Source organism: Salvelinus namaycush, chromosome 3, assembly GCF_016432855.1.
Source record: "Salvelinus namaycush isolate Seneca chromosome 3, SaNama_1.0, whole genome shotgun sequence".
Classification (NCBI taxonomy): domain Eukaryota; kingdom Metazoa; phylum Chordata; class Actinopteri; order Salmoniformes; family Salmonidae; genus Salvelinus; species Salvelinus namaycush.
Genome location: NC_052309.1, coordinates 83,718,061 through 83,732,657, shown reverse-complemented (window position 1 = coordinate 83,732,657; position 14,597 = coordinate 83,718,061). Strand labels below are relative to the sequence as shown.

The 14,597-nt window shown below is 49.3% G+C and overlaps 1 protein-coding gene across 1 annotated transcript in view; it reads left to right on the top strand.

Annotated features, from left to right (window-relative positions):
- LOC120044082 (voltage-dependent T-type calcium channel subunit alpha-1I-like) overlaps nt 1–14,597 on the top strand; it is a gene marked incomplete at its 5' end in the record, with an annotated part of 151,521 nt that overhangs the window by 97,184 nt on the left and 39,740 nt on the right. Inside the window, 8 exons of the mRNA XM_038988670.1 lie at nt 2,130–2,256; nt 3,109–3,234; nt 5,089–5,178; nt 5,492–5,684; nt 6,174–6,325; nt 7,885–7,994; nt 11,862–11,995; nt 13,628–13,698. Coding sequence (XP_038844598.1) covers nt 2,130–2,256; nt 3,109–3,234; nt 5,089–5,178; nt 5,492–5,684; nt 6,174–6,325; nt 7,885–7,994; nt 11,862–11,995; nt 13,628–13,698 — 1,003 coding nt within the window. The remainder of the gene's footprint in view (nt 1–2,129; nt 2,257–3,108; nt 3,235–5,088; nt 5,179–5,491; nt 5,685–6,173; nt 6,326–7,884; nt 7,995–11,861; nt 11,996–13,627; nt 13,699–14,597) is intronic.

Genomic DNA, 14,597 nt, shown 5'->3' with positions numbered 1-14,597 from the left:
ACATACTACAGACACACTGAACCCCCTCAGGTAGGTAGGACATACTACAGACACACTGCACCCCTTCAGGTAGGTAGGACATACTATAGACACACTGCACCCCCTCAGGTAGGGAGGACCTACTACAGACACACTGCACCCCTTCAGGTAGGGAGGACACACTACAGACACACTGCTCCCCTTCAGGTAGGGAGGACATACTACAGACACACTGCACCCCTTCAGGTAGGGAGGACACACTACAGACACACTGCGCCACCTCAGGTAGGTAGGACATACTACAGACACACTGCACCCCTTCAGGTAGGGAGGACACACTACAGACACACTGCTCCCCCTCAGGTAGGGAGGACATACTACAGACACACTGCACCCCTTCAGGTAGGGAGGACACACTACAGACACACTGCGCCCCCTCAGGTAGGGAGGACATACTACAGACACACTGCACCCCTTCAGGTAGGGAGGACACACTACAGACACACTGCGCCCCCTCAGGTAGGTAGGACATACTACAGACACACTGCACCCCCTCGGGTAGGGAGGGCATACTACAGATACACTGCACCCCCTCAGGTAGGGAGGACATACTACAGACACACTGCGCCCCCTCAGGTAGGTAGGACACACTACAGACACACTGCACCCCCTCAGGTAGGGAGAACATACTACAGACACACTGCATCCCCTCAGGTAGGGAGGACATACTACAGACACACTGCATCCCCTAAGGTAGGGAGGACATACTACAGACACACTGCATCCCCTCAGGTAGGGAGGACCTACTACAGACACACTGCACCCCTTCAGGGTAGGGAGGACATACTACAGACACACTTCACCCCCTCAGGTAGGGAGGACATACTACAGACACACTGCACCCCTTCAGGGTAGGGAGGACATACTACAGACACACTGAACCCCCTCAGGTAGGGAGGACATACTACAGACACACTTCACCCCCTCAGGTAGGGAGGACACACTACAGACACACTGCACCCCCTCAGGTAGGGAGAACATACTACAGACACACTGCATCCCCTCAGGTAGGGAGGACATACTACAGACACACTGCATCCCCTAAGGTAGGGAGGACATACTACAGACACACTGCATCCCCTCAGGTAGGGAGGACCTACTACAGACACACTGCACCCCTTCAGGGTAGGGAGGACATACTACAGACACACTTCACCCCCTCAGGTAGGGAGGACATACTACAGACACACTGCACCCCTTCAGGGTAGGGAGGACATACTACAGACACACTGAACCCCCTCAGGTAGGGAGGACATACTACAGACACACTTCACCCCCTCAGGTAGGGAGGACACACTACAGACACACTGCACCCCCTCAGGTAGGGAGGACACACTACAGACACACTGCTTCCCCTCAGGTAGGTAGGACACACTACAGACACACTGCTTCCCCTCAGGTAGGTAGGACACACTACAGACACACTGCTTCCCCTCAGGTAGGTAGGACACACTACAGACACACTGCTTCCCCTCAGGTAGGTAGGACACACTACAGACACACTGCACCCCCTCAGGTAGGTAGGACACACTACAGACACACTGCTTCCCCTCAGGTAGGTAGGTCACACAACGGTGAGGTTCACATAATGTCCTTGTCCCATAGTGGTGAAAACAGACTAGTTGTGCACTATTGTTTCTTTGGTGATTTGGGGTCAGTTTGGTTTGTTAGGATCCCCATTAGCTGTTCCTCATGCAGTGGCTACTCTTTCTGGAGTTCACTTTCCCTTATACCTGAAAGACCACAAAAATGTCACCTTTGAAATGTAGATTTATGTACACCCTCTCTGAGTCAGCTGCAAATAATGTATTTTGGGAAGCACTCCTCTTACTAACTCTCCATCCCTCTCTACCTCTCTTTCTCTCTCGCTCGTGCTCTCCCTCTCTCTAATCCTCCATCTCTCTCCTTCTCTCCCTCTCTCTCTCTACCTCTCCCTCTCTCTCCATCACTCCCTCTCTCTAACCCTCCATCTCTCTCCCTCCCTTTCTTTCCCTTTCTCAATCTCTCTCCCTCCATCTCTTTCTCTCTCTCCATCCCTCCTTCTCTCTCCCTTCATCTCTCTCGCTCTCTCTCTGTTTCTCTTTCTACAGGGTGATCAGTCGAGCCCCAGGTCTGAAGCTGGTAGTGGAGACTCTAATAACGTCTCTGAAACCTATAGGAAACATTGTCCTTATCTGCTGTGCTTTCTTCATCATATTTGGTATCCTGGGGGTGCAGGTAGGGGCTGTTATCATTGGAGTACTTGTCTCTCCATCTTTCTTGCTCTGTCTTTTTTTCTCTGCGTTTTCCTTGTTCCTTCATTTTATCAATATTTCACTTTCCATGTCTTTCTCCTCCAACATATACCCTGTCTTTCTCCTCCAACATATACCCTGTCTTTCTCCTCCAACATATACCCTGTCTTTCTCCTCCAACATATACCCTGTCTTTCTCCTCCAACATATACCCTGTCTTTCTCCTCCAACATATACCCTGTCTTTCTCCTCCAACATATACCCTGTCTTTCTCCTCCAACATATACCCTGTCTTTCTCCTCCAACATATACCCTGTCTTTATCCTCCAACATATACCCTGTCTTTCTCCTCCAACATATACCCTGTCTTTCTCCTCCAACATATACCCTGTCTTTCTCCTCCAACATATACCCTGTCTTTCTCCTCCAACATATACCCTGTCTTTCTCCTCCAACATATACCCTGTCTTTCTCCTCCAACATATACCCTGTCTTTCTCCTCCAACATATACCCTGTCTTTCTCCTCCAACATATACCCTGTCTTTCTCCTCCAACATATACCCTGTCTTTCTGTATCTCTGTTTCCTCACCTTCCTCCCACAGTTTTGTCTGTCCCTCTGTCTCTGTCCCTTCTCTGTCTTTATCAATCTTTGCCACCTGTCTTCCTCTCTTTCTCTCTCAATTCCCTAAATCATTCTTGACCATCTATGTAATGCCCTCCATATTATTCCCATCAAGTGTGTCTGTCCTTTGATAATGACATATGTAAGAAACCACTTGTATGGTAACAACAACAAGACATCTGAAGTGGCTTTGTCCATTGTTCCCTGACAGCTGTTCAAAGGGAAATTCTTCTACTGCTTTGGCCCCGACGTCAAGAACATCACCAACAAGTCTGACTGTCTGCAGGCCAACTACAAATGGGTCCATCACAAGTACAACTTTGACAACCTGGGACAGGTGAGGATTTCTCCCAGTTTCAATTTCAGATGAGGTGTCAACCTGATGGACATGGTGAATGGACCAGTATGAAATACTGAACTGATGGACATGGTGAATGGACCAGTATGAAATACTGAACTGATGGACATGGTGAATGGACCAGTATGAAATACTGAACTGATGGACATGGTGAATGGACCAGTATGAAATACTGAACTTATGGACATGGTGAATGGACCATTATGAAATACTGAACTTATGGACATGGTGAATGGACCCGTATGAAATACTGAACTTATGGACATGGTGAATGGACCAGTATGAAATACTGAACTGATGGACATGGTGAATGGACCAGTATGAAATACTGAACTTATGGACATGGGGAATGGACCAGTATGAAATACTGAACTTATGGACATGTTGAATGGACCAGTATGAAATACTGAACTGATGGACATGGTGAATGGACCAGTATGAAATACTGAACTGATGGACATGGTGAATGGACCAGTATGAAATACTGAACTGATGGACATGGTGAATGGACCAGTATGAAATACTGAACTGATGGACATGGTGAATGGACCAGTATGAAATACTGAACTGAATGACATGGTGAATGGACCAGTATGAAATACTGAACTTATGGACATGGTGAATGGACCAGTATGAAATACTGAACTTATGGACATGGTGAATGGACCAGTATGAAATACTGAACTTATGGACATGGTGAATGGACCATTATGAAATACTGAACTTATGGACATGGTGAATGGACCCGTATGAAATACTGAACTTATGGACATGGTGAATGGACCAGTATGAAATACTGAACTGATGGACATGGTGAATGGACCATTATGAAATACTGAACTTATGGACATGGTGAATGGACCAGTATGAAATACTGAACTTATGGACATGGTGAATGGACCGGTATGAAATACTGAACTTATGGACATGGTGAATGGACCCGTATGAAATACTGAACTTATGGACATGGTGAATGGACCAGTATGAAATACTGAACTGATGGACATGGTGAATGGACCAGTATGAAATACTGAACTTATGGACATGGTGAATGGACCGGTATGAAATACTGAACTGATGGACATGGTGAATGGACCAGTATGAAATACTGAACTGATGGACATGTTGAATGGACCAGTATGAAATACTGAACTTATGGACATGGTGAATGGACCCGTATGAAATACTGAACTGATGGACATGGTGAATGGACCAGTATGAAATACTGAACTTATGGACATGGTGAATGGACCCGTATGAATTACTGAACTGATGGACATGGTGAATGGACCAGTATGAAATACTGAACTTATGGACATGGTGAATGGACCAGTATGAAATACTGAACTTATGGACATGGTGAATGGACCAGTATGAAATACTGAACTTATGGACATGGTGAATGGACCAGTATGAAATACTGAACTGATGGACATGGTGAATGGACCAGTATGAAATACTGAACTGATGGACATGGTGAATGGACCAGTATGAAATACTGAACTTATGGACATGTTGAATGGACCAGTATGAAATACTGAACTTATGGACATGGTGAATGGACCAGTATGAAATACTGAACTGATGGACATGGTGAATGGACCAGTATGAAATACTGAACTGATGGACATGGTGAATGGACCAGTATGAAATACTGAACTGATGGACATGGTGAATGGACCAGTATGAAATACTGAACTGATGTTTTGTCTGTGTGCTTTTGTCTTTATATGTATGTTTATATTTCATGTCTTTCATGTGTGTTCTGTCTGTCTGTGTATGTCTGCATTGTGTGTGTTCTGTGTGTATATGTGTGTGCGTTCTGTACCGCAGGCTCTGATGTCCCTGTTTGTGCTGGCTTCAAAGGACGGCTGGGTCAACATCATGTACCATGGCCTGGATGCTGTAGGGGTGGACCAACAGGTAACTAGTCTAATAGTGATCATCAAGTCTATCCATTATATTTCTATAGATGTATTATTTTTTCAGTTGTGTTGGCTGACTGATCTATCAGAGCATACTCAACTCCTTCTCTCCCTCTCCTCCTTCGACTAAACACTCACATGCACCACTCCTCTCTCTCTCCCTCCTTCTCCCCCGTCCCTCGCCCCTCCCTCCCTCCCCATCTCTCCCTCCCTCCCTCTCTCCTCCCCCTCTCCCCTCCCTGCCTCCCTCCCTCTCCATCCCCCCTCTCTCCATCCTTCCCTCCCTCTCTCTCTCTCCCTCTCTCCTTTAGCCAGTGATCAACAACAGTCCATGGATGCTCCTGTACTTCATCTCCTTCCTCCTCATCGTCAGTTTCTTCGTTCTCAACATGTTTGTGGGCGTGGTAGTGGAGAACTTCCACAAGTGCCGTCAGAACCAGGAAGTGGAAGAGGCTAAAAGGAGAGAGGATAAACGACGGAGACGCATGGAGAAGAAGAGGAGGGGTAAGGGAGAGACGGGAAGAAGAGATAGTACAAGGTGCATGGAGAAAGAGAGGGAGGGTGAGAGTGAGAAAGAGAGGATGAGAGGGAGAGAGGGAGAAAGGGCGAGAGGGAGTGTGAGGGAGAGAGGGTGAGAGGGAGTGTGAGGGAGAGAGGGTGAAAGGGAGAAAGGGATGGAGGGAGGGTGAGAGGGAGAAAGGGAAGGAGGGAGGGTGAGAGAGGGAGAGAGAGAGGGTGCGAGGGTGAAAGGGAGGGAGGGTGAGCGCGAGAAAGGGAGAGAGAGAGAGAGAGAGAGAGAGAGAGAGAGAGAGAGAGAGAGAGAGAGAGAGAGAGAGAGAGAAACAGACAAGAGCAGACAGAGATCATCAATGATTGTGTGAATTGTTTATAAGTATTACTCTTGACAGGAGGACATCACAGGAATGCTTTTGAATAGTGTACAGTAATACTATGTATAAAGTACTATTACCTGTGTTTGTCTCCCCTTGCCAGACGCCCAGAAGATCCCCTACTATGCCAGTTACAGCCCCATCCGCCTGTGGATCCACACTCTGTGTACCACCTACTACCTGGACCTCTTCATCACCTTCATCATCTGTATCAACGTCATCACCATGTCACTGGAACACTACAGCCAGCCACGAGTAAGACTGGAGGTAGCGGTGTGGGGGTGGGGTGGGGGGGGGGGTTGGGGGTACAGAAAGACAGAGCGTCGTGTGTTTTCATGTATATTTGGCATATTTGAGTTTACCATACAAACAACAACAGTACACAGTACCATATGTGACTCCTCTCTCTCTCTCTCTCCCCTCCCTCCCACCTCCTTGTCTTTCTCCCACCTCCTCTCTCTCCCCCTCCCTTTCACCTCCTACTCTCTCTCTCTCCCCCTCCCTCCCACCTCCTTCTCTCTCTCCTCCCCCCACCTCTTTCTCTCTCTCCCCCTCCCTCCCACCCCCTTCTCTCTCTCCCCCTCCCTCCCTCCCTCCCACCTCCTTCTCTCTCCCCCTCCCCCCCACTGCTTTTTCTCTCTCCCCCTCCCTCTCACCTCCTTCTCGCTCTCTCCTCCCTCCCTCCCACCCCCTTCTCTTTCTCCCCCTCCCTCCCTCCAAACCTCCTTCTCGCTCCTCCTCCCCCCCACCGCTTTTTCTCTCTCCCCCTCCCTCTCACCTCCTTCTCGCTCTCTCCTCCCTCCCACCCCCTTCTCTTTCTCCCCCTCCCTCCCTCCCACCTCCTTCTCTCTCCCCCTCCCCCACTGCTTTTTCTCTCTCCCCCTCCCTCCATCCCACCTCCTTCTCTCCCCCTCCCTCCCATCTCCTCTCTCCCCTCCCTCTCACCTCCTTCTCTCTCTCTCTCCTCCCTCCCACCATCTCCTTCTCTCTCTCCCCCTCCCTCCCACCTCCTTCTCTCTCCCCCCCTCCCTCCCACCTCCTTCTCTCTCTCCTCCCCCCACCTCTTTCTCTCTCTCCCCCTCCCACCCCCTTATCTCTCTCCCCCTCCCTCCCTCCCACCTCATTCTCTCTCCCCCTCCCCCCCACCACTTTTTCTCTCTCCCCTTCCCTCTCATCTCCTTTTGCTCTCTCCTCCCTCCCACCTCCTTCTCTCTCCCCCCTCTCCCCCACCTCCTTCTCTCCCCCCCCTCCCTCCCTCCCACCTCCTTCTCTCTCCCCCTCCCTCCCACCTCCTTTTCCCCCCCACTCTTTCTCTCTCTCCCCCTCCCTCTCACCTCCTTCTCTCTCTCCCCCTCCCTCCCTCCCTCCCACCTCCTTCTCTCTCCCCTCCCTCCCACCTCCTTCTCTCTCCCCCTCCCTCCCACCTCCTTCTCTCCCCCCACCTCTTTCTCTCTCTCCCCCTCCCTCACTTTCTGTCTTTCTCTCTCTCCCCCTCCCTCACTTTCTCCCTTTCTCTCTCTCTCCCCCTCCCTCCCTCCTCCTCTCTCTCTCCCCCTCCCTCCCTCCCACCTCCTTCTCTCTCTGTCTCTCCCCCCTCTCCTCTCCCCCCACCTCTTTCTCTCTCTCCCCCTCCCTCTCACCTCCTTCTCTCTCTCTCCCCCTCCCTCCCTCCTTCTCTCTCTCTCTCCCCCTCCCTCTCACCTCCTTCTCTCTCTCTCCCCCTCCCTCCCTCCTTCTCTTTCTCTCTCCCCCTCCCTCTCACCTCCTCCTCTCTCTCCCCCCCCCTCCCACCTCCTTCTCTCTCTGTCTCTCAGTCTCTAGATCTAGTATTGAAGTACTGTAACTATTTCTTCACATCCACCTTTGTACTGGAGACCCTCCTGAAGCTCACCGCCTTTGGCTTCCGACGCTTCTTTAAAGACAGGTAGTTACAGGGCCACACTGACTTACTGAATAAACACTGTATTCACTGCTGCACTGGGGACACTGTGTGTGTGTGTGTGTGTGTGTGTGTTTGCGCATGTCAGTCATCTCAGTGTGTATGATTCATACAGGGTATATGATTCATAGCTGCCCTTCTTAACCACAACTCCATTAGAAAAGAGTTATTCTGACTTCAATGGTACTTCCTGGTAGTGTCTTAGCTTTACTATAGCTGAACTATAGCTGGGATACTCTCTGTATAGTCAAATACAGATACTGCTGAGCTACTGAATAAACACCTTCCACACTGCTACACTGGGGACACTGTGTGTGTTTTCTCACTCTGTGTGATTCAGAGTAGTAATGCCATAGCCGTAATATAGCCAGGATGCTCTCTCTATACTAAATGGTACTAGTAAAGGTGACTGAATTAAATAAGCTGCACTGGGGACACTGTGTGTGTCATCTCACTGTATGATTCATAGTGTTTGCTGTACTGTAGGTAGTTAAAGGTAGGGTTAAAGTTAGGTTGACAGGTTAGGGTTAAAGTTACGTTGACAGGTTAGGGTTAAAGTTACGTTGACAGGTTAGGGTTAAAGTTAGGTTGACAGGTTAGGGTTAAAGTTAGGTTGACAGGTTAGGGTTGAAGTTAGGTTGACAGGTTAGGGTTAAAGTTAGGTTGACAGGTTAGGGTTAAGGTTAGGTTTAAAGGTTTAAGGTTAGGTTAGGTTTAAAGGTTAGGGTTAAGGTTAGGTTTAAAGGTTAGGGTTAAGGTTAGGTTTAAAGGTTAGAGGTAAGGTTAGGTTTAAATGTTAGGGTTAAAGGTTAGGGTTAATGTTAGGTTTAAAGGTTAGGGTTAAGGTTAGGTTTAAAGATTAGGGTTAATGTTAGGTTTAAATATTAGGGTTAAGGTTAAGGTTAGGTTTAAAGGCTTTGCCAGCTAGTGACCACTCTGCAGAGCTGCCTCCAGAACAGTATTCATGACGCTAATCTGCTATACTTGCATTGTGTGTAGATGTATCATTGTCTATTTCATCAGATGCAGAATAACTATAGTTTGTATACTCCTCTATCCTCATCTCTGACCCATTCCAGACCCATCTCTGACCCATCTCTGACCCATTCCAGACCCATCTCTGACCCATTCCAGACCCATCTCTGACCCATCTCTGACCCATTCCTGACCCATCCCTGACCATCCCTGACCCATCCCTGACCCATCCCTGACCATCTCTGACCCATCTCTGACCCATCTCTGACCCATTCCTGACCCATCCCTGACCATCTCTGACCCATCCCTGACCATCTCTGACCCATCTCTGACCCATTCCAGACCCATCTCTGACCCATTCCAGACCCATCTCTGACCCATCTCTGACCCATTCCTGACCCATCCCTGACCATCTCTGACCCATCCCTGACCATCTCTGACCTATCTCTGACCCATTCCTGACCATCTCTGACCCATCTCTGCTGACCCATTCCTGACCATCTCTGACCCATCTCTGACCCATCTCTGACCCATCCCTGACCATCTCTGACCCATCTCTGACCCATCCCTGACCCATCCCTGACCCATCCCTGACCCATTCCTGACCCATCCCTGACCATCCCTGACCATCCCTGACCATCTCTGACCCATCTCTGACCCATCTCTGACCCATCCCTGACCATCTCTGACCCATCCCTGACCATCTCTGACCCATCTCTGTCCCATTCCTGACCCATCCCTGACCATCTCTGACCCATCTCTGACCCATTCCTGACCATCTCTGACCCATTCCTGACCATCTCTGACCCATCTCTGACCCATTCCTGACCCATCTCTGACCCATCTCTGACCCATTCCTGACCCATGGTCTCAATCAGGAAACAGAAATCACAGATGAATCTCTCTGTCTCCATACAGTCCAATATCTCACCCTCACTGTGAGCAATATGGTGGAGCAGTGATTTCTCCCATTCTATTATTACTGTTATTAAATAAATGACACCCACATTACTGTTAACAGGACCCCGATCAACCCACTCACAGATACACGGAGCATCACTAGAGCCATTCCTACTCATTCTCTCTCTCTAATTGTTTTCCCATTCAACATAATGGGTTAGTGATGAAGCAGATAGATTGTGGCTGATGTTGGATATCTATTCATTTCATTGACTCAGTACTGAATGGTTGGTGCTGAACTGCTGCTGCTGTTGACAACACATACACGTTCAAGATGTTGACGCGAACAAAACACAAACATTTACCTGGTGCTTTAATGGTATTGACCCATTTTCTATGATGGAGGCAGAGAAAGAGAGAGAGGGGATGGGAGGGGGAGGGGGTAGAAGAGAAAAGTGGAGAGGGGTTGGAAGAGAGAGAGGAGATCAAATAAATTAGAAAGAAGAGAAAGAGGTAGAGGATGGAGAGAGAGAAAAGGAAGAGAGAGTACAGGGGGTAGAGAGAGAGAGAAAAGGAAGAGAGAGTACAGGGGGTAGAGAGAGAGAGAAAAGGAAGAGAGAGTACAGGGGGTAGAGAGAGAGAGAAAAGGAAGAGAGAGTACAGGGGTAGAGAGAGAGGGAGAAGGAAGAGAGAGTACAGGGGGTAGAGAGAGAGAGGGAGAAAAGGAAGAGAGAGTACAGGGGGTAGAGAGAGAGAGAGAGAGAGAGAAAAGGAATAGAGAGTACAGGGGGTAGGAGAGAAAAGGAAGAGAGAGTATAGGGGGTAGAGAGAGTACAGGGGGTAGAGAGAGAGAGAGAGAAAAGGAAGAGAGAGTACAGGGGGTAGAGAGAGAGAGAAAAGGAAGAGAGAGTACAGGGGGTAGAGAGAGAGAGAGAGAGAGAGAGAAAAGGAAGAGAGAGTACAGGGGGTAGAGAGAGAGAGAAAAGGAAGAGAGAGTACAGGGGGTAGAGAGAGAGGGAAAATGAAGAGAGAGTACAGGGGGTAGAGAGAGTACAGGGGGTAGAGAGAGAGAGAAAAGGAAGAGAGAGTACAGGGGGTAGAGAGAGAGAGAGAAAGGAAGAGAGAGTACAGGGGGTAGAGAGAGAGAGAGAAAGGAAGAGAGAGTACAGGGGGTAGAGAGAGTACAGGGGGTAGAGAGAGAGAGAAAAGGAAGAGAGAGTACAGGGGGTAGAGAGAGAGAGAGAAAGGAAGAGAGAGTACAGGGGGTAGAGCGAGAGAGAGAAAGGAAGAGAGAGTACAGGGGGTAGAGAGAGAGAGAAAAGGAAGAGAGAGTACAGGGGGTAGAGAGAGAGAAAAGGAAGAGAGAGTACAGGGGGTAGAGAGAGAGAGAAAATGAAGAGAGAGTACCTGGGGTAGAGAGAGAGAGAAAGGAAGAGAGAGTACAGGGGGTAGAGAGAGAGAGAAAATGAAGAGAGAGTACCTGGGGTAGAGAGAGAGAGAAAGGAAGAGAGAGTACAGGGGGTAGAGAGAGAGAGAAAGGAAGAGAGAGTACAGGGGGTAGAGAGAGTACAGGGGGTAGAGAGAGAGAGAAAAGGAAGAGAGAGTACAGGGGGTAGAGAGAGAGAAAGGAATATAGAGTACAGGGGGTAGAGAGAGAAAAGGAAGAGAGAGTACAGGGGGTAGAGAGAGAGAAAGGAAGAGAGAGTACAGGGGGTAGAGAGATAGATGTATGTTAGTGTGATTGGGCAGCATCAGTGACATCTGGCAGGACAGTCTCTCTGCGTACTCAGATTTAGGGATCTGAGTTTTCTCAGTGTGTCTTAAACTGGGTCATAGTGGAGATGCAGGCAGGTGGAAACAGACTGGGTTACTGGGCACACACATACACACATGCCTGTACCTGTACAGTACATGAATGACCCTGATGGAACATGGCCTCCAGTGTGACTACCCTTTGCTCTCTGACTCTGTGTGTAGGTGGAACCAGTTGGATCTGGCCATCGTGTTGCTGTCAGTGATGGGCATCACTCTGGAGGAGATCGACTACAGCGCTTCTCCACCCATCAACCCTACCATCATACGCATCATGAGAGTACTGAGGATCGCTAGAGGTACCGAGGGAGGGAGGGAGGGAGGGAGGGAGGGAGGGAGGGAGGGAGGGAGGGAGGGAGGGAGGGAGGGAGGGAGGGAGAGAGAAGGAGAGGTGCATGTGAGTGTTTAGTCGCACCCTGGCACACACACACACACACAGACACACAGACACACACAGTACAACACCTTTCCTCTCACCCCCCTCTGGAATCTATGGATAGCATGCACACACCCAGTGTACAGACCCAGTGTACACACCCAGTGTACAGACCCAGTGTACAGACCCAGTGTACACACCCAGTGTACAGACCCAGTGTACAGACCCAGTGTACAGACCCAGTGTACAGACCCAGTGTACACACCCAGTGTACACACCCAGTGTACAGACCCAGTGTACAGACCCAGTGTACAGACCCAGTGTACAGACCCAGTGTACACACCCAGTGTACAGACCCAGTGTACAGACCCAGTGTACAGACCCAGTGTACACACCCAGTGTACAGACCCAGTGTACAGACCCAGTGTACAGACCCAGTGTACAGACCCAGTGTACACACCCAGTGTACAGACCCAGTGTACAGACCCAGTGTACAGACCCAGTGTACACACCCAGTGTACAGACCCAGTGTACAGACCCAGTGCACACACCCAGTGCACAGACCCAGTGTACAGACCCAGTGTACAGACCCAGTGTACAGACCCAGTGTACAGACCCAGTGTACACACCCAGTGTACAGACCCAGTGTACAGACCCAGTGTACACACCCAGTGTACAGACCCAGTGTACAGACCCAGTGTACAGACCCAGTGTACAGACCCAGTGTACACACCCAGTGTACAGACCCAGTGTACAGACCCAGTGTACACACCCAGTGTACACACCCAGTGTACAGACCCAGTGTACAGACCCAGTGTACAGACCCAGTGTACAGACCCAGTGTATACACCCAGTGTACAGACCCAGTGTACAGACCCAGTGTACACACCCAGTGTACACACCCAGTGTACACACCCAGTGTACAGACCCAGTGTACAGACCCAGTGTACAGACCCAGTGTACACACCCAGTGTACAGACCCAGTGTACAGACCCAGTGTACAGACCCAGTGTTCAGACCCAGTGTACAGACCCAGTGTACAGACCCAGTGTACACACCCAGTGTACAGACCCAGTGTACAGACCCAGTGTTCAGACCCAGTGTACAGACCCAGTGTACAGACCCAGTGTACAGACCCAGTGTTCAGACCCAGTGTTCAGACCCAGTGTTCTGACCCAGTGTACAGACCCAGTGTACAGACCCAGTGTTCAGACCCAGTGTACAGCAGAGGATCAATGCTTCATCATTCATCCTACCAAAGCTACAGCTCATGACTAATGTGAGAGGGCCATGAGAGAGGGTGAGAGTGTGTGTGTATGACAATGTCTGTGAGTGCGTGTGTGCTGGGTATAAATTTAGCTGTGACCTTTCGGAGGCTGGATGTTTCCCGTTTAGTCCAGAATTGAACCGGAGGGAATTCCCTAAATGCCCAGCATTTATAATCTCCCCCTCCAGTTCTCCTCTCCCCAGCCCTCCCCAGCCCTCATCATAACCTTTTTCTCTTTCTGTCTTTCTGCCTCTCTCTCTCTCTCTCCATCTATTCTCTCCATCCCAGTTCTGAAGCTGCTGAAGATGGCTAAAGGCATGAGAGCTCTGCTGGATACGGTGGTCCAAGCCCTACCACAGGTACACACACACACACACACACACACACACACACACACACACACACACACACACACACACACACACACACACACACACACACACACACACACACACACACACACAGATAGACAAACATTGGGTGAGCCAATGCTATGACAATGCTCAACACAGGCCAAAAAAAAAACCTTCCCCCTCACACTGACCTGGGAATCCATCCTAAATCTGAGGCCTGGGGGAGAGACGTGCGGTACAAAAGGAAGACCCAGACTGCAACTAGGACAGGCAGATCAATGACCTCTCTCTAGCTTTCTGGGCAGTGCTAAGACTCAGACTGGCCACACTGCCACACACACAAATTCACACGTGCACATACACACACACACACACACACACACACACACACACACACACACACACACACACACACACACACACACACACACACACACACACACACACACACACACACACATAGCTCCTATGCTGTGATGACTGCAGACAAACAGAAGGGCTGATTGAATGATTATGGCTAGGATTAGAGGCACTGTTTACATGTTTAGTGGGAGAAACTGAACAGAAAATTAACAAGCATTTTTATCTGTTTTTCAACAAGCTGTTCTACCAAGGGTTATTATGTAGATGATGGCAGCTGCAAACAATCAAACAATCAAATGAGATGATGATCTTCAAACAGAAGCTATATCTCTGTACATAATATGGACAGTGTGGGCTTTCAGGACCATGGAGAGTGCTCTGGGAAAGACTATTCATAAAGAGTGCTGATCTTGGATCAGGTCCCCCTGTTTTATTCATTAGGATCTAAAAGGATAAACTGATCCTAGATCAGTACTCATTCTGAGACACTTTATGAAAGCCGCCCTGGTCTAGAAACAGCCCCTAGGCCCATAACCACTACT